We start from the raw sequence: 21,180 nt of genomic DNA, 5'->3' as shown, positions 1-21,180 counted from the left end.
ATATGCCACATCTCCTTTATCTTTTTTTTTTTTAGCTGAGCCATCCCGCCACCTGTTGGCCACATCTCCTTTATCTAATCATCTATCAAAGGACACTGGTTGTTTTCATGTCTTGGCCACCATACATAAAGCTGCAGTGAACATCAGAGCACATTTACCTTTATGGATAAATGTTTCAGATTTATTGGGTAGATACCCAGGAGAGAGATTGCTGGGTCATATGGTAATTCTATTCTTAATTTTTTGAGGAACCTCCACACTGCCTTGCATAACGGAAGCCTATCATTTGAGGAACCGCCCCTTCATACATTTCCACCGCTTTGCCAGTTGTGCATATGTGGGATGAGCTGTTATCTCCCGAGTCTGCCTGCAGAGCTGCCTGATGTGCCTGTGGAGTGGGGTTTATTCAGCCTGCAGACCTTACCTGGTTGTTTGGCCATGGAATATACATGTGACCCTACCTCTGACTGCCAGGTGTGTGAGCCCCACATGTGGTTCCTGATCACCCCAGTTTTATCAGCACTATCTCAGTGACTTGGCTTACCGAAATCAGAGTAAAAATTCTGTTGCTTGCTGTATGACCTCTGATGCTCTGAAAGATATTACTGGGTTTAGCTTGTGTTTTATAGTATCTTGTGATTTTTCAGGTAAATGCACATTCATTGATTTGATTCCCATGTGAACGCTGCATAAATCATTGCTCTATAGGTATTGTGTGGTGCTAGTGTGATTACCTGAGCCATTTGTTTCTCTTGTCTCTTTCTCTCCCTCTCTCTCTCTCCCTCTCTCTCTCTCTCTCTCCCTCTCTCCCCCCTCCTTCCCTTCCAAGCAAGCTTCTAAATGGACTCTTGTTTAGCTCTTAAGATCTTCTGGTGACCATCATGATTCTTAAAGAGGATGGCAGAGAGCTGTGCGTGCACTAATTCTTTCAGTGACTAGCACATCCGGCTGGTTTTCCTTGTCGAGGGGCTGCGAGGGGCTGAAGACCTCTGTGGGCGTTTCGTAGCGTGCATTCTGCTTTTCGTCAAAAGCCTCGCTGCCTTCGCCCTTCCACCATGGGGTTGTCACAAAGTACACGCTGAAGATGATACAGTCTTCATTTCCTTGGTTAAGCTACACACTTCAAAATTGTGATAAACCTAATTTTATCTGTTTACTTAATCTCGACTAGAGATCTCATTTTTAAATATCTATTATTTATTTACATAATAATACACATTACAGAAATATAGGTAATAGAATAAATCCAAAGAAAAAAATTTTTTAGCCCCTATTAATTCTACTATCAAGGAGAAACTATAACATTTCTCTGTTGTAAAATGCTAAAAATATATACTTACAAGTAGATGCACTGTAATCAACCAAAATGGGATTGGACATCGTGCCCTCACTGATGCAGTATTGATTTCAAAGAAAATGAAGAATTACAAGGGCCAAGCAGGGTGCTACATTTGTGTCAGTGCTGAGATTTGGGATTCATAAATTCAAGATTCTGAGTCTAAAAATATTAAAAGAAATATTAAATTGAATTACTGATTTCTTTTTGAATTTTTAAAATAGCCAACCCCTTGCCAAAAACAATCACTCAAATAAAAAAAAAAAGACAGTGTGTTTATAGAGCTTACAATATGCTATCAGTAGCTGGGGCATTTTTCATTTGATGGTGGCATCAGATTAATCTTGGATTAATCTGAAAAGAATGCAGATACATTATGGTGTATATACTGCAGTACATGCATATGTGTATGTATATATGAGATATATACACACACTGTAAATAGTGGGGATAGTAAGTGAATTGCATGGGCCGCCTTGAATCCTCTTTTGTAAATAGACAGAGCATAAATAAATATCAGAATAGCCAAACAGTGTCAGAGGACTCATGTTTATTATTTGTTTGTAAGATACCATCATCAGACATGTTAATTGTAAAAACATTTCAAGACGTATCTTTTCACACTTATTATACACAGTTCTCACTTGATTGCTTGTAATGGGATTAGATAAATCACTGGACAGAGTCTGCTTCTGTACAAATTTGGCAGAACCAAGCTAGTTCATGAGTCCCTGTTGATGTGCTGACCATGTTTGGTGGGTCCTCATTGTGTTTACTTGTGTTTAGATTCTGAGTGCCTTGAAAGCAAGGACTGCAAGTGTCAGCCTGACTGGTCAGTGTCATCACAGCACACCACGAAGAGGCACTGGTCAGTTTTCCAAATGGAAAATCCATATCCCAACTTCACCTCTGGTTGGTTTGTTGTCGGTACAAAGAATTAGCCCTTCACCCTGTGAAGAACTCCAAACTGCACTTTCTGAATTTTCCTTGCTTATTCAATCGTTTATAGGGGTTTTTTCCCCCCTATTACTACTACTACTGTTGCTGAAAAACTTGACCTATGATGGAAATAATTATGTTTTGGGAGTACTGAGGACGAGTGGAGAATATTACAGTATCAGATTAGGGAGAGGATGGGGACCAGATCACATAGGATCTTTTGTTTGGAGTTTGGATTGTGTTCGCCTCTAACGGGAGTCTGTTAGGTTAAAACAGGGCCATGACGTGATCTGCACCGTAAAATCAGGGTTGTTCTGACTCTTATGCAGAAGCAAAGAGATCAGTTAGCCTAGTACTGGAGGCGTGGACTAGAGTGGGAGCAGCCATGATGGGGAGGATGTGTTTTTGGAGGTAGAAATGAGAGGTGGGGACTCAGTGACAGGGAAGTAATCTGGCATGATTCCTTTTTTTTTTTGCTTAGCAAGTATCATGACTGCTGGTATTGTGCATTCAATTATGTTCCCCTGCCAGGGAATGGGGTGTGTGTGTGTGTGTGTGTGTGTGCGCGCGCGCGCGTGTCCTTCCCACAGTGTTTCTTAATTTCTCAGAGACTCACTGTTGACTCATCTATACTTCACCCATGTGTGGTTGTGCCCTCTGCAGAGATTGCTAATCAGTCACCCTATGATCTGGCATGCTTGTAGACATGATTTGTTTATCTGCCTCAATGTTTCAGAAAGTGACAGATATCAGGCCATTACACGTATAAATTCAGATTCCCAGCTTCTTTTGAAAAATGCCAGAAGTCCTAGCAACAATGGGCTGGAATCCCCACATGCCACCGTGAGCTGGAACTAAGCACTGGCGGTTTCTTTTAGCCTTGAGAGCCGGCTGATTCTCCAGGCATGGTGGGGCCCGTCAGCTTTCCTTCATTCTGTGGTACCATCACGTGTACATGTCACATGTATTTGCAGCCCCTGCCCTCCCACAGACCCCAGCTGCTCCTCATGCATTGTGATGACATTTACTTCTGTCCCCTGACACTTATATCCAGGAGTGTCAGTGTTCCAGCTGCAGGGATTAATGCAGGTCCCTGTTGTCACAATTGTGGTTTTAGAACTGCTGTTATGAGAGTGCAAAGAAGTACAGGGAAAAAGGGGGGAGAGGGGGGGGGCAGCCAAAGCCAGTCACCTGCAGTGTCTGTCATCTGGACTCATATTATATTGCCTTTTTATTTTTTAAGTTTTAATGTAGCCCGAGGCTTATCTGCCCTCTTAAGTTCAAGACTGTTCATTTGTATTACTCTGTGTTTATTGGAAAACTATGGAAATCCTCTCTTGTGGAATGGGGAGGGTGGCATGAATTTGGCATTTCTGCAGGACCAGGCACAAAGGAGGAATTCACCAAATATTTGTCTGATTGAATTATTAAACTGTATTCTCCCTCTCAGAGAAATCTCTGCAAATAAGTCTTTGCAAAGAATTAAAAATCTAAATAAGAGCTTAACTGTCAGGATGAATCAGTGTTTTTTTTTAAATTAAATGTTGACTTCTGACATTTTCAGACTGTTGCTCAGGGTGGATCCCATGGTCAGAGCCTATGATACCAAAGCACCAGATATGCTTTAAAGCTGTGTGCTCTGGAAAAAAATAGTCTTCATTTAGAGTTCATATAAATGCGATGTGCACGTATCTTATTGACTTCTTTGGGAAGTCGTTGACTACAACCCTTTCTGTTCTGCCCCACTCCCACCTAACAGATTAGATCTTTCCTGCCCTGTGTGTTACAGCCCTGTGCCCTCATAATTTTAATAGCAGTTTAACACAGACTGTGAGAACATGGATTTGGAACCGAATTTTGTTGTGTTCGATCCTGGTTCTGCCACTCACTTGTTGAAGAACATTTTACGTTTCCACTCTGGTTTTGGATGGCCTGTGAGCTAAGAATGGTTTTTATGTTTTTAGATGGTTGCAAAAAATCAAAAGAAGAATAATAGTTTGTGACATATGGACATGTTATGAAATTCAAATGTCAGAGCCCACAAATAAAGTTTTATTGGAACACAGTCATTCTGATCAGCGTATTTGTTTATGTAACGTCTGTGACTGCTTTCAAGTTACAACAGGGTAGAGTAGTTTCAAAGAGTAATTTCAGTAGAGCCCACCTGGCCAGCAACGCCTAAACTTAGGTGCTCTCTGAGCCTTTACAAAAGTTTTCTGACTGCCGCTCTAGGGCGCAAAGCATGAATCACCACACCTACAGGTGTTACTGTCCCGGGTTGTGGGTGGAACTTGCTCTTTGGCACAGACTGGTTCTTTCTGTTCATCTCTGGGACGTTCCTAAGTTGTATTTGGCAGGGATATGTAGCATTTGGTAGTGATTGGCCATGCGTGTGGTGCTACTGTGTTTTCTGTGTAAATTTTAAATCGCAGTTTTGGATTTGTATGAGCCCAGGTAACTTCCTTCACTCTGTCAGGGCGGAGATTCACAGGCTGGCTGTGTTTTCCTCTCTTTGGCCATCCTGAAGGTGTATGTGGAGGGTACCAGCTGGGAGTACATCCTGAGAACACCTCCTCTAGGAGTGGGGTGGGAGAGTGTTGGGAGAAGGGGACACAGCATGAAATACATTTTTTACTGATTGTCATCAATATTTATCTGAAATTTTGAAACAGAATGAAGGAAGATTTGTTGTTACTGTAGGGTTTTTGCTTTTGTTTTCAAAGAAAATAAAGTCATTGGTTATCCTTGCATGAGTGATGACTGACTTCTAGAAAGACAGGACTGTGTCTCGGTCATCTTTGTTTCAACTGAATGCTCCACAGGGAGACTTTCTCCAAATTTGTTGCTCAGTAAACAAGTGAAAGAGTGTCTCATCCAGAAAGAATGCATGCTCCCTCTTACTGCCTCTTTCCTACTTCACCTTTGAGCAGTGGCAGAGCTTAAGGAGCAACCCAGTGAGTCTGCATTACGCCCTGTCTCATGGCGCATACCTGAAGCACAGGTGTGCTCCTGTAGCATCACGTTCATTATTTTTGAATGGGAGGTATCCCTACTGCTTGTCATATTAGTGAATTCAGGACTGGGAAGGTCTTTCTCTATGAACTGACACCAACATGGACTCGGGTTCACAGCCTGTTTTTACAGTCCTTTGTCGGATGAAGGAGTGCTTATTCATTTTATTCATCTTTTCAGATAGCATTGAAATTTTATGGCACCTTTATGACAGTAGAAATATTAAAGTTGTGCTAGTGACATGAATGATGATATCAGCTATTTATTGAGCGTCTGTCATTCTAGTTTTTAATAGATGAGCAAATAGACACAGAAAGGCCAAGTGTGTTGCCCAAAGTGATATTGCAGGTAAGAGGCGTCTTGTGTGCAGCGAGGTCATTGATGGGCATTCCTGATTCTTTGTAATATGCACTAATCTTTACATGGACTTTATTTTACATTCTGCTGTTTTATGCTATTTTGTTTATTTTTAGAAAATGGATAATGGATTTGAGAAGGGTTAAATGCTGCCTGGACATTATTTAGCTGTCCTTGTCATCATCAGTGTTTCTTAAGATCCTTTCTGTGCTTAGATAGCCCCATTTGCGTCTCCCATGAACTTGACCTCTATTCTTGTCTTTTCGCTCTAAGACCAGAGCTGGTCAGATCTCTCTGAAAGGGAATGTGGTTATGTGGTGGCTGTTTTCTGAAGTGGTGCTTGGTTGGTTTAGAGAGGGGAAGGCCAGAGGCAGCAGATGACCAGGGCCACTTGCCCCTGTGCTTTCATGGACAGCAGGTAGGGAAGTGTCCCTTTGCTCTGCCTCCTGAAGGACTTCTGCCTCCGGAACATGTCTCCCACATCATGTGAATCTGTTATTGCAATCTGTGGAGAGAATCTGTGTGTCCCTGATACCATCGCTGCTCACGAAAATGGCAACCGGGAAGAGAAAAGCAGCTTTGTTTCTGATACAAATAAGTTATAGTTTATTCTTTACTGAGTCTGTGATGAAAACTTTACCATACTTCCCCTCATTTAGAATATATGGACTATGGAAAAGCCACATGTTAGAAATCATTAGCTGACTATATATTATACTTAATTAAAAACGCAATGAATCAGGAGGAGAGGAAAAGAAGAAATAAATGCCAAACTTCAGGAAACCTCAGGATGGCTCCCTTTCCCCTCCTCCATTTCAAGCTCAGAGTAAAATTTTGCTTCATATGACTATTTCTGTTTTTTTATAAAGTGAGAAGGGAAGAAGATAAAATAGTTATTGGTTATAAAATGTGTTTATTATCTACAGGACCTAGGACTATTAATCTCTGTGGAGATTTCATATTGGAAGGGAATAATTTGATATAACATAAGGATACAATATTTATTACTTTGTGCTTTATAGTTTTCTGGACATTTTCACATAGTATTAATTATTCGATCTTTGCTATAACCTGTGATTTGAAAAGAGGTTAAGTAGCTGATTTAGGTTCTCCAGTAAATTAATGGCCAAACTACAGTGAAAACTCAGCTTCCTGATTTTCTGTGAGGTAATTGGCCTGTTGCACATAACCGTCAGATGTCACACACACAGACAGGTCAGTGTCTGCCTGGAAGGAGTGTGATCTTCTGGTTTCAGACACTAGAGTATGTTTATCGGTGGAAGCTGATGCTATTTATCGGTCAGGGATGAAAGTTTAAGAGTTCTATAAGCTTTGTCATTCAAAATACTGGACTGGGTACTGGGCTTCGGCACAGAGCCCAAAGTGTCTTAATCATTCAGAAATTAATAGCTAGAAATATAGACCTAGCACCAGAGAGCTGAAATTGATGATGAAATGACCTGCTTCCATAATGGAAGTGTAGAAAGACATCATCATACCATGAATGTCAAGGGCAGTTATGGAGTAAGAATCCATACACTTTTCATTGGCCTCTGTACCCAGGTGTCGTTACTCATTTATATTTGTAATACATCTTTTCATCATTTCTTTTCAGGAATGTATTCCATCATCAAGTCGTGTTGACATTAACCATAGTTTTATTTGCTCCCTTTCTAATAAATAATACAATTTAAATCTTTCAGCTTAACACATTTCTTAGGAGATTTCAAAGTTCTCTGTATTTGTACTTGTTCTTTCCATACAAGGCAAACTGGACTAGTCTGCTGATCATCTAGAATTTTTAATTAGAAACAAATGAAACCCTTTATTTGTTTCAGGCATGTATGGAATTTCAGCTACTGAATTAACTGGTGTTTCACTGTTTCTTATATAGAGTGGGAAACCACCCATCAGTGATATGTTCACAGACCTCAAGGATGGAAGGAAGCTATTGGATCTTCTAGAAGGCCTCACAGGAACATCACTGGTGAGAGAATGTTTGAGAACCAGCTTAATGGATTGTCTGTCTCTGATCATTATTGATACCTGAAGACTCGCTGTGGGTACTTGCAATGTAAAGGCTGAAATAGGAATATGAAAAAAGAGTTTTTTAACAAATTCTTTGATAGAGCAATATTTAGGCTTTCTTGAAGGCTCCATTTTTATCAAAGATAAAAATTAACCTTAAACGTTTATTGCTCTCAGACAGCCCAGTAGAGATGTACAAAGAAGAATGGATGTGTAAAGAGGACATAAGGTTTTGAATAGTAGACAGTATAGAGACAAACACAGTAAAATGTTATTTTACAAAAATTGACACAAGGTTGTTAAAAACTGTGACATCTATTTTTATTCAGGTTTTCAGTATTTTCTTTGAGTTTGTTTCTTCATCAAATTCCACTCTGTTATTTTACATGCAAGATACTGTAGTTCCCCACAGAAATAACTCTGCTAATGAAGAGGATACGTTTTGTGGGTACAAACTTGAACACCAGCGGTAGAATTACCATAACAGGCATAGAGAGATGCACTCCCGGAGATGAATCCCTTCCTTGCCAAACTGAGGGTTGTCACACTCTCCCTTTTGCATTCCAGATGGTGGGTAGACCCTGCTGGAGAGGCTGATCCCTCTCAGATAAGATTCCCTGGCCCGTGAGGCAGAAAGAAGCTGCCCCGATCACCTTTCCCCAGGTGGCGATTCCTGCCTTCCCAGTGGGCCCTTGTAATGCTAGCTGGAACCTGGGATAGAGCTTCTGAATCGCCTCCTTCTCTGTCCATACCAGTGCAGTATGGGAGTGACATGACTTCTAAATCTCTCTGCATCCAGACCGATTTAGATAAAAGAAGCTTGACCCCCAAACTTTTGCACATTAGAATCACCGGGGAAATCTCTAAGTTCCAGACCCTGACCTACACCCCAGACTCACTAAGTCACGGTCTTTGGGGGTGGGGTCAGATAGAGGCATTGGTATTTCTGGAAGCGCCCTGGGAGGTTCCAGTGTACAGACAAGCGAGGGAACTAATATCTTACGATGTTGGTGAGGGAGTTTGCGTTCTGTCGACACTGGCCCCCACATGGCCTGAGAAAGCAGCCAGAGCTGCGGGCACCAATGCTGTTCTCTGCTCGTCTCAGTCAGTGTCTGAGGATGTGGAGGGACTGTCTCGTCTGATTTTGTGTTTTGTTTTCCAGCCAAAGGAACGTGGTTCTACAAGGGTCCATGCTTTAAACAATGTCAACAGAGTGCTGCAGGTTTTACACCAGAACAATGTAAGTTTGTCATGTGACTTTTGGGGGCCTTTGGTGCCCCCCAGTGATTCATTGTGAAAATCATTCATTCCTTCACTCATTCACTGTGAAACCAGCTGCCTGCTCTGTGCATTGGCCTCAACTAATTTTTGGAAATATTTTTCTTACGAGAAGTATTGAACCTTTTCTATGAGTGAAGAAATAGTCATGCGTTTTCTGATTGCTTTATTGATCTAGTGTATAAATCATACATTTGTGAGATTTAGGCTTCCCTGATTCCCTAAAAGGAAATGTCTCTCGTCATGCACTTGCATTGCTCTCCAAAGGTGCCCAAAACCAAAACCCTGGGCTTCTGTGGAGAAATTGTCTTAAAAGTCCCGTTTTCGTGTTCACAGGTGGATTTAGTGAACATCGGAGGAACTGACATCGTAGATGGAAATCACAAACTGACTCTGGGGTTGCTTTGGAGCATCATTCTGCACTGGCAGGTGGGGAATTTTCAGTTACTTCTTAATAGGAATTGGAAATGGATCATTTGTGTATTAGTTTCTTAGGGCCGCCCTCATAAAGTACCACAAACTGAGTGGCTTCCATAACAGAAATTCATTTTCTCACAGTTCTGGAGAAATCTGAGATCAAGATGTCAGCTGGGTTGGTTTCTTCTGAGGCCTCTCTCCTTGGCTTGCACACGTCCGTCTTCTCCGTGTCCTCACATGGTCTTCCCTCTGTGCGTCCATATCCTAATCTGATCTTCTTATACCAAGATACCAGTGATACTGGATTTATCCCCTCCCCGATATGCTCTCAGTTTGCCTTAATTACCTCTTTAAAGACCCTGTCTCCAAATACATTCAGATTATGAGGTACTGGGGGTTAGGACTTCATTCAAAATATGAATTTTGGGGGGAACACAATTCAACTCATAGCAATTTGGAATGGAAGAGACTGATTGCTCCATTTTTCCGGCATAGAAAAATAGTATCGTTTTTTAATATTCAGTTTAAAAATTGACATAATTTTAGTTGAAAAAAATAGCTCAAAGAATTCCCAGATACCTTTGACTCAGATTCCCCAAATATTAACAGTTGTCTATATTTCTTTGTTCTCTCCCTTTTTCTTTGCCTAAATACATCAGTGTGAATTTTCTAAACAAATCTTTATCCTAAAAAGAAGGAATTCTCTTATATAACTGCAATATAATATTAATATCATAACAAAATGCATAATATAATATTAATATTTACAATCCATTTACTATCTTTTTAGTCTTCTTTAACCAGGAATAGTTCCTTCCTTCCTTCCTTCCTTCCTTCCTTCCTTCCTTCCTTCCTTCCTTCCTCCCTCCCTCCCTCCCTCTCTCTCTCTCTCTCTCTCTCTCTCTCTTTTTAAAAATTATTTCTTTCTTTTTTAATTGGGGACAGCGTTTTCTCCACACTCCAAGTCAAGTAGTTGTTTCAATCTAGTTGTGGAGGGCGCAGCTCAGTGGCCCATGTGGGGATCGAACTGGCAACTTTGGTGTTACGAGCACTGCGCTCTAACCAACTGAGCTAACGGGCCGCCCTAGATTCTTTCTTTATGTTTCAAATTTGGAAAGCCATTTTTGAAGAATACTGAACAATTATTTTGTAGGTTGACCCTCCATGTTGGTTTGGCTGATACTTTCTCATGATTAGATTCAATTTACTTATTTTTATCAGGAATGCCACAAAAGTGGTGTTGAGTTCTCAGTGTACCACATCAGGAAGCACCTGATGTCCATTAGATTTCTTCTGGCAGTGTTAATTTTCATCATTTGGGTCATGTACCTGCAGGTGTCTCCACTGTAATGTGACTTGTTGTTAAAAAGTATCTTGTGGGACATACTTAAACTGTAAGCTACTTATCGAATCTTTGTTCATTAATTTTAAGATCCATTCATAATTCTTATCTGACCAGTTACTGTTATGATGCTTGGCAAATTGTGATGTTCTAATTTCATCATTCCTTCTACATTTTATTTTATTACTCGGCTTTCTACTTGTAAGGAACAGCTTTCCCTTATCTCTTGTTTCTTTCTTTCTATCTATCTTTCTATCTATCTATCTATCTATCTATCTATCTATCTACCTACCTACCTACCTACCTATCATCTATCTATCTTCTATTCATCCATCCATCCATCCATCCATCCATACGAACATACATCATATATCAGTGTACAGTCAGGGATTTTTACTTATTTAATAGGGTATAATTTTTTTACTATTATTATTTATTTTGATGTTCATATTGTCCTATATTTGGTCCATGTGATTCATCTTAAATCAGCTCTTGTTTCCTTTTGATATGTCCACATCATTCTTTGAGCACATACTTAAAACACATGTATTACTTTAGACTAATAATGTAAAATATTAGTTCTTGATTATAATTGTTACCGCCGTTAGGAAAGGCACAGCAGTCTTTGATTTTGTAGGCAGTCAAAAGTTCTTCCTTGCATCCTCGTTTTTGTAGAAAATACAAACTAAGTTTTGTTTCTATTAAAAGGTCTTTGTAAATATATAGTATTAAAATATTACTATTTTAGTATTACTTTTTTAGACTATGAAAGTAAAGTAATGTTGTAACCAAACCTAATATAAGTATTGCTTAAGATACAGAAAATACCATGTGTACGAAAGGTGTCAAAATTACCTCCCAATCCTAGTATCCCAAAATAATCCCGGTTAAAAATGCATTTATCTTTCTAGTGTTTAGAGGAAAATTTGACATAAAAGGAATACCAATGACCTTATCCTTAATGGTTAATTAATGTAATAGTCCTTATTCAAGGACTTGATTCCAGTAACTGCTTTAAGTTATGGGCAGGCATGGTTTCTCTTACACAGGTCAAGGATGTCATGAAGGATATCATGTCAGACCTGCAGCAGACGAACAGCGAGAAGATCCTGCTGAGCTGGGTGCGCCAGTCCACCAGGCCGTACAGCCAGGTCAATGTCCTGAACTTCACCACCAGCTGGACGGATGGGCTCGCCTTCAACGCAGTGCTCCACCGACATAAGTGAGACATGACTCGACTCAGACGTGGGCTTTCCAAATTTGTGTCTCCCTCTCTGCTCCTCCCTTACTACTTCTCCCAAAGCCCTTTGCCCACTACCAGCACTCTCCTCTCTGCACACGCTCTACCAGAACATTAAGAAAAGAAAGATCATGGAAGAAAACCCATCACGCCTTTATTTCTGTAGGACTTGCAGCGTCTATGGTTCCTTCTACATCTTTATGAGTTAAACACTATAAAATGATCCACACAGTTCAATCCCACTCATTCAGCATTAAGCAGTAATATGTCTAAAGAATTGTGTTAGTTTTCAATCTCATACCAAAAGGAAAGTTCTCTAAATTTAATGTAATCCCAATTAAATATAGAAAATGATTTTCTTTCATGAACCTGGTAAACAGATTCTAATTATATGATAGACCAAAGGTCCTAGAAGAATCAGTACACTCATGAAGAAGAAGAACCAGGCTGAAGTAATTCTCAAACAGAAACCAAAACTAATTATGCAACTGTATTAATTAAGACTATGTAGTACTATGAATACACTAATGTAACTATAGGCTGAACCATATGAAGTTGTTAATATTTGACTCTATTTGACATATAAGAATGGCAGTTTCATATACTTCAAGCTAACAGAATAAAGAGCTCAGATAGCTCTATCCTGACATACAACTGAACCGATATTTTCGATTAATAGATGGTATGGCACAATTGGCTACCCGTAAGTAAATAATTAAATTGCATCTTTTCCTCACCATACCTACAAATAAATTTCAGATGAAGCAAGGATTTCAATGTGAAGGCAAAATTTATTATATGTTTTTTTACTATTTTAAATTATTTATTATATCAAGTTTTGTTTCCTATGTGTTCTTTGCTGGTCTATAAAAATATAGTTGACTTTCCTACAGCTTAGATCTGGAAGCTTGTTAAATTTTTACAAATTTTAAATTTGTGTCTGTAGACTAAAACAAATTTTTTTAACAGGCTGTCCATGAATTATAATAGTTTTTTTTCTCTTTTCTTCTCATTTCTTTTCCCTTCATTTGTATCTTGTCCTTCAATACAATGTTGATTTCAATTGGTAATAACGAGCAGAAAGTTTCCTTCTTGATAATGAAGGGAGTGATTTTATTGTTATAGCATAAGAATGACATTTGCTGTGGCTTTTTTGATATCCTTTTTATCTGGTTAAACAACCCCCAAACCCAGTCTTCTGTCACTTCTCCTTTATCAGTTTAGGGAGGTTACCCTTTGTTCCTAGTTGGTTAAGAGATATTGTCATAAAACTTGAATGTTAGCCAAAACTTTTTTTCGTTGATTACTTAATTGATTTAATAAGTATGTGTGCAGTGCCTTCTCTGTGTTAGGCACAGGACGTACACAGAGAATAAAACAGGCAAAAATCCCTGTCTGAGTTTACGTTCAAACAGAGGGGAGCAGACAATAAATAATATTAATTAAAAAAAATAAAATGTGAGTTGTATAGCATAAAGAAGTGGTAAACATGCTGAAGCAAAATATATCTGGCAAGAGGGGAGGAGGTACCTGGCTTGTGGAAGGCCAGTGGGTGCAGTGCCATGAGTAGGGGGAATAATAGGAGATGAAGTCAGAGAGGGAACTGGGGTGGGAGTGGAAGGGACCAAATCCCAGAAGATAGGTTAGGTGGGTCTAAGATGCAAGAACAGATACAGTGAAAAAAAAAATCAACTTTTGAGTAAGTCAAAGCAACAGTAATGTCCAGTTTGTGGGATTAAAAGAAAATCAGGATAAAAATCAAATACTAGACAATAGTAATATGGAGGAGGGTGACTGCAGGAGAATTCTCTCAGGTCCTTTGTTTTAGGAGTATCCTGTGAGCATATTAAAGCTGGATTTTCTACTCTGCTAATCTTGGTGTTTTAATTGGAGAATTAGTCCATTAACATTGATTGTGATAATTGATGTATTTAGGTTCATTTTTACCAATTCTTTTGAGCTTTTCATTTCTCTTACCTTTTCTGTATCTTTTTTCTTTCTTTTCTTATATTGGCAGGTCCCTCCCCCGCCCCCCCCTTTGTTCTTTTACTATTTGGGAAATATTATATACTGTTTCTAGTCTTTTAGTGATTACTCCAGAAATTTTAAGTGGCATGTTTAACTGACACAAAAACTTAGAATGTTTCATCTGTTGTTTTCATATTTATAAGTTACTTTAAAATATTATATATTTGACAAGTCTTTGAGATATAAAATTCAGCTTTTAATTTAAACTCACAAATAAAATCCAAAACTGAAATGTATTAGATTATAAGAATGACCACTGTGTTTCCACATATTTCATCTTCATTGCATTTTATTTGCATGGTGATATTTCAGACCTGATCTCTTCAGCTGGGATAGAGTTGTCAAAATGTCCCCAATTGAGAGACTTGAACATGCCTTCAGCAAGGCTCAAAATTATTTGGGAATTGAAAAGCTGTTGGATCCGGAAGGTACTGTTCAGTATTTAGTTTCAACCTTGATTTTCCTTTACAATTTTGAATACTTGAAAATCAGTGTTTTTCTTTTTAGGAGGAACTATGAGAATTGAATAGTGTTTTTCGTTTTGAAGCATGGTGCAAGTCGTTTTATTGCAGACAAGTTATTAGTACTTTTGTACCTAACAATTTGTAGGATCCTTTAGGAAGAAATTGAATTACATCATTGGAGAATAGCTATTCGATACCAGTATAAGATTTAAAGTTTTAGGAAAATGTAATTATTGGATAAACAATTCAGTATTTGGTTTACTTCATCAAAATGCATTTTTATGTAAGCTTTTTGCATATGATATGAAAATTTTAGTTACAAGTGTTGTGGAGTTGAAGTCTAGACTTATTTTCATTATAATATAAATAAAATCGGTGTCATTATCTTAAATGGTAGCTTGTCTCTGAGCCTTTGGGGGAAGCTTTTAGGGAAGAATTTTAAGACATGGGATACTGAACAAAGATAAGTAACTGTCTTTGCCTATGTCTCACATATGAAATAGAAACTTACTGAGCTATGTATTGCCAAGATTATATAAATGTATTATCTATGGGTACTAAGGATTTTATATCTACTATTGAGCAATTCACATATTTTTGGACATCTAATTTAAGCCGTTCCTTATTTTCTTCCACTTTCAGACGTTGCTGTTCAGCTTCCTGACAAGAAATCCATAATTATGTATTTAACGTCTTTGTTTGAGGTGCTACCTCAGCAAGTCACTATAGATGCCATCCGTGAAGTAGAGACACTCCCAAGGAAATACAAGAAAGAATGTGAAGAAGGAGAAATTAATATACAGGTACAAGTAAATTTTTATTAAAATGTTTGACTTGCCATATTTCTTTTCTCTTAGGTACTAGATAAAAATACTTCTAGGGGATTTTGTTTCTTGCCTGAGAACATCTTGGTTTGTCAGCTTACATTAGCCTCAGAAGTTCAGTTTATCAGTTAGCACACTGTCACTTGTCACATGCATGTAATGGAAAACCATGGCTCAACTGATTTTATTAAGAAGGAAAATATATTATTTCACACAATAAAGCTGGAGTTAGTTAGGGTGCAGGGCTGTGATCATACTGCTGCTTCATGACATGCTTAAGAACTGAAGTTTTTCTATCATTTGGTCGCCATCTTTTATTACTGTCATCATGTGCTGAAGATGGTTTTTCTCATGTCAGCCTAGCTTTCTTCTAAGTACTAATTTTCTTTTTGCCTCTAACAAAAGGATTTTTACCGTTATGTTTTCACAAGGGCTATCAAAATACAAGCTTTATTTTCCCTTTCATTTAGGAGAAATAATTGACAATATGTTACTTAGTGAGTTTTTCACTTGAAGGCTTACAATGGTTTCTTTCACTCATTATGATATAAATGAGTTTTTTTTTCTTTTTTCCAAGAGATATAAAGTCTAAAGTCATGAACTTTTCTTTCTGAATTATCCTGCCTTGAATCAATCCATATAATTCTGTTTTAGTCTAATTAGTCCTCTTAACTCATAAAATGAGAGAACCTTAACAGTTGAGTGAGACCTTAAAAAGTATTTGGTCTAACACTTTAGCAACCAAGAAAGATACACATGAATTTCAGAACATGAAATACATTTTAGAGAGGCTGAAAGCATGGGTGTTGAAGCTTAAATTTTACCCCTGTTCATACTTGTTTTGGGTTGGTTACTTCCCTTGTCAACCACAGTTTCATCTGTAAAATTTGGATAAAACTACCCACTTCATAAAGATAATGAATTCAAAGTTTCTAAAATAATATTAACAAGCACTCAGTAAGCAGCAGCTATTATTATTATAATATTCCCTTCTCAGTTTGTTTTGGTGTTATCATTCATTCTCACTTAACAAGTTCCTTTTAAAAAATGTTACTTAATTCTCATATAATGATAATGATCTTGAATTGGCGTAACTTCTCTTTTTCTTTCTCCAAGGTTCAGGAAACGTATTATTTAGGATTTCTTGGGGGGTAGTAGGTACCAGTCCTTTTAATTTGCTCATTTCAAAAATAGCATGATTTATAGAAAAAAAAACCCCAAAAAACCTTATTGAGGGAAAGAGGGCAAGAGAGAGCCAGATTGTGAACCTAGGGCTCTTTTTAGTAGTTTTGAAAATCAAAAGATGCTGAGGAAAAGCTGTAAGTTTTTTGTTTTTTTTTCAAAGATTTTATTGGGGAATTAGGGGAGGGGAACAGTGCTGGGGAATCGGGGGAAGGGGAACAGACAAGTTGCTGTTGTTTTTTGTTCAGTCTAGTTGTGGAGGACGTCGCTTCACTGGCCCAAGCTGGCACCATCATTGCGCTCTTCCCGGGTGAGGCAGATCAGTCGCCGGCTTCTGGACGGCCGCTTATGGCGGCTGCTGGCCGCTCACGCTGGCTGCCAGCTGCACATGGTAGCTTATGGCAACCCACTGCAGCAGGGGACTGCAGCCTATGCCGTTGCCGGCGACTCACGGCAGCCCAGCTCCAGGTCGAGCTGTTGTTAAGCATCTTAGCTGTAGAGGGCAGTGTCACTGGCCCTCATATGTGGGATCCGAACCGGGGCCCTCTGGCATCCCAAGCCAGTTCTTAACCAACGTGCCACTCGGCCTGCCCTGTAATTTTTTATAATTGACTAAAAAAATGCTGAGACCATTTCCCTCTAGTAGTATAGTTATTACCCTGCATTAACGATGCACCTTTTAAGTGGCTCAGAAAACCTTCTGAGTTTGCTTTTTGGTTTCAGAATCACGTCTTTATTGGATGGGGTTCCTTTTGTTAGAAAGCTGGAGTATATTACTTCTTATAGTTTAAGGCCATTGTCTCTTCAAAAGGAAAATTTCATTTTCCTTTCATGATGGATGTGCAGTTAAAATGAGTACTTCTGTTTAGGGCTCAGTGTGGCATGATAAGAATTGCAGAATCCTTTGCCTTTGCCGTTTGATGAGGAGCAAGTGTATTAACATCAACCTCTTCATTTGCATGCTTTCCATTAGTGCCTTAGAGATTGAATTAAGTTAATTGAAGAAATAAATGTGGTCAAGTTTTAATCATCTCCTCTGACAGAGCTTGCCATCTGCTACTTTGCAAGGAGCACTTAACTAATAGCTGGGCCTCTTCTCTTGCTCTTTCTACAAACGGTGCTGTAGAGGGTTAGGTGGTCAGCAAATAATGCCTGCATTTCTCTTTAAATGAATCTCTCACTCTAAAGTTTCCTCTTGTGTTTTAATTCCTCCCATCTGAACATTTGCATTTAGATCATTCCTTTCATCTCCTGCCTCACAGATCCTAGTGTTTATCTCAGTGACCTTTGGCTGGCTACTCACTAACTTGCCTAGCTCTCAGATATCCTCGTTAGGGCATAGAGGTTTGGTACTAAGTGGTCTCCAGGGTTATTTTGAGTCTACAGTTTCAGAATTTAAGGTCCAGAACTTAACTCATTTTCCCTTCGCTGTCTTGGGCACCATCTATTTCCTGATTATCCAGTGTTTCATCTGTGTGCTCACTGATTCATAGTTTTAGCCCCTGCCTACAGTTTACTGGGTCTGTTTGTTTCTTCCTCCAAAATGTCTCTGGGGTGTGTTTTCTTTCTGTTCCAGCCTTCATGCTCACTAAAGACCTAATCTTGTCTTGTAGTTTACAAGACCCAGCCTACCTCCGCGATACATCCCAGGCCACTGCACTGCAGTCACGGTGGACTTTTTCGTCTCCTTCCCCAAGATTCTTGTACATGTGGGTTCCTCTCTGTGAAATGCTCCTCCTCCCACTAACTGCATGGCAAGCTTCCCATTGTCCCCCAGTTTCAATGGAACTTTTTCAGAAAAGTCTTCCCTGATTAACCTATTGAAACCCAACCCTCCACACACTTACACACTCACAATCACTCACTCAGTTTCTTGCTGTCACAGCGTTTTTGTCAACTATGTTAAGAATTTTAAATTGTATCCTAAGAGCATTGAGAAAGCCGTGAAACATTTTAAGTGGGGAGGTCTTAGGAAGTGATTACATTTTCCAGAGATGATTCTGGCAGCTGTGTCAGAAGTGGATTGTAGAGGCAGGAGTGTGGGTGGCGATGGAAAGTAAGACCCCAGTTAGCAGGCTATTGTCCTGAGGACAGATGGTGGTGGTTGTGGAGATGGGAAGGTCTGGATGGATTGGAGATTCAGTTTGAAGGTAGGAATTGCTTACATATTAAATGTGGGAGGTGAAAGAAAGAGAAACCAAGGCTGGCTCCCAGGTTTTTAGCTGGAGGTGGTAAGTGCACGAAGGAGCCACTTACTAAAATGGGAAAGCCTGAGGAGGAACAGGTTTGGGGGGGGAAATAAAGGGTAAATAGAGACTGATTTGATATGCCCATGACATTGAAACGAAGATGTTAATGTAGTTGGACAGAGGAGTTAGGAGTTTGGGATCAGGAATATAAAAGCAAATGTCTGCAGGATCTAGATGGTTCTTTAAATCCAGTGGGAATGAATGAGACCACTCAAAGTATACAGAGAGATGAAGAAAGGGCCCAAGACTTAATTTTGAGGAGATTCATTACTTACAGGTTGGCAAATGCTATTGAACCAAGAGGAAATCCGATGTGGTGTTACTGAGCGGGGAAGAGCTTCAAGAGGGTGGGGCGTGGCCAGCCAGGTGGAATGCTGGGAACTGAGAAACAGAGGGTGACCAGATCTCTGGGTTTGCTTGGAACGGTTCTGGTGTATGTGTGTTTCCCTAGCACTGTTTTTATAAAAAAAGTTCTAGGTTGTTGGTTAGTTACATAGTCTCCCTGAAGATGAAGCTAGAAACGTGGCTTTGTCAGTGGGAAGGTGATTGGTGACATCAGCAAAAGCCTTTCCAGTTGAGTGGTGGGGCTCCAGATCCAAATCTGAAAGGGAATGTTAACTAACTGTAGCTGTTACGTACATGAGTGTTTCTTATATTGTTCTTTATGTATTTTTGTATGTTTGAAATACATAAAAACTGTGGATGATAGGCTGTAGGAAATTTTTTAAAATTTATTTTTTATTATTATTAGTTTCAGGTGTACAAAACAATGCAATAGTTATCCTTTTTACCCCTCACAAAGTAACAGCCCCCCTCCCCCATCTACTGCCCTCCCACCCCCAATATCATGCTTATCACAATTCCATTGACTTCATTCCCACACTCTACTCCATGTCCCGAGACTATATGTATATATAATTATAGTTGACATATAATATTATTCAACATCAGCTTCAGAAATACAGTGCAGTGGTCAGGCCTCTACACCGACTATGAAGTGGTCTCCCTAACAAGACATGAGTCCATCTGTCCCCCTAAAAAATATCTACAACATTATTGATTATATTCCCCAGACTGTCTTTTCTATCCCTGTGGCCAGATTGTAGTTACCAATTTGTGTTGTCTCGTCCCTTCCCCTTCTCCTTCATCCCCACCTCCTCCCAACTAGCAACCTCAGTTTTTCCTCTGTCTCTGAGACTACTTCTGTTTACATTTTTCATTTTTTTAAGTAGTTTTGCTCTGAAAGGGAATAAATGAATGGGATAGTTCATTTGGTCGTAAGATTCTGAAGTATATAAGAAAATGTTCCATTTTTTAGAAAGAGCTTGAGAAAAATGTATTCGCATGGGCTTTTCAAGAAAAAAGACGGGCAAGTAAATTAGAGGGTAACTGACTCTAAAAAAATACCACCCGTACAACAGCCTGTATGTGTGGCAGCCTTTCAGTGTCTAAAACAAAATGCTAAACTGCATTTCAGTAAAAGCAGTTTAACTAGGATTAAAGCAGAGCTCTAATCTTTACTTCTTTTTCTTTAAATTCTATTTACCCTTCAAGGCCCAAGGTGGTGCTCTATGAAACGTTCCTGTTTTAGCCCTTGCTGAACTCATATAGCATCTCTTATTAGAACCATGGAATTGACAACATGCTACTAGTCCTTTTGTTTTTGCCCAGAAATGATTCATGTGGGTTAGCTCTCTCTTCCCGTCGACGTTAGAATCCCCATGAGCACAGGATCCATGCGCGTCTGCCGGCCCATCATATTGAATAAACGCTTTCTGATCAGTTCACAACATTGCTAACCTCCCCCCTCGTCCCGCTCCTGAGAGTGGGCTGAGTGCCTAAGACACAGGGATGCCTACCTGAGGCTTCTCCACAGTGTGTCTTTGTCAAACACCTTCTTGTCTTCACGAGGCCTGTGGGTGTTTTCTTGGCTTTGCTTTGGTAGAGCCCAGTGCCAGAGGAGGAGCATGAGAGCCCCCGCGCTGAAACGCCCAGCACGGTCACCGAGGTGGACATGGATCTGGACAGCTATCAGATAGCCCTGGAGGAAGTGCTCACCTGGCTGCTTTCTGCCGAGGACACTTTCCAGGAGCAGGATGACATTTCTGATGATGTTGAAGAAGTCAAAGACCAGTTTGCCACCCATGAAGTGAGTCACCTATAGCTGATGAGCAGGGTCTACCTGTCATGGTGCCTGTGCCTTTATCGGAGGCTCTACCCTGATGGTTATTGTTTTCTCAATTCTGCTCCACATGGCATATTTTAGGACTTGTGATACTGAAATAGGGCTTTGTTATAAAGTTGGCGTGGGTGGTTAACTGTGCATTGGAATTAGATTTCAGATTTTAATCTTATCGTGACTTGTATATTCTGTGGAGCCACTGACAAAAGCCAGTGCACAGCACTGCTTGTTTCTGAAGTGTATTGTTATAGTTAAAACACAAAACCGCTAATCAGTACGCCAAATCTTTATATTTTGAATGT

At 39.5% G+C, this 21,180-nt stretch overlaps 1 protein-coding gene across 1 annotated transcript in view; it reads left to right on the top strand.

Moving 5' to 3' along the window:
* Positions 1–21,180, top strand: part of UTRN (utrophin) — a 498,335-nt gene that overhangs the window by 102,582 nt on the left and 374,573 nt on the right. The window contains exons 4-10 of the mRNA XM_019653741.1: positions 7,539–7,631; positions 8,835–8,912; positions 9,287–9,379; positions 11,759–11,931; positions 14,290–14,405; positions 15,084–15,244; positions 20,642–20,845. Coding sequence (XP_019509286.1) covers positions 7,539–7,631; positions 8,835–8,912; positions 9,287–9,379; positions 11,759–11,931; positions 14,290–14,405; positions 15,084–15,244; positions 20,642–20,845 — 918 coding nt within the window. The remainder of the gene's footprint in view (positions 1–7,538; positions 7,632–8,834; positions 8,913–9,286; positions 9,380–11,758; positions 11,932–14,289; positions 14,406–15,083; positions 15,245–20,641; positions 20,846–21,180) is intronic.

The sequence above is a fragment of the Hipposideros armiger genome, unplaced genomic scaffold, assembly GCF_001890085.2.
Source record: "Hipposideros armiger isolate ML-2016 unplaced genomic scaffold, ASM189008v1 scaffold_206, whole genome shotgun sequence".
In the NCBI taxonomy this organism is placed as follows: Eukaryota; Metazoa; Chordata; class Mammalia; order Chiroptera; family Hipposideridae; genus Hipposideros; species Hipposideros armiger.
This window is presented reverse-complemented; position numbering and strand designations above follow the sequence as displayed.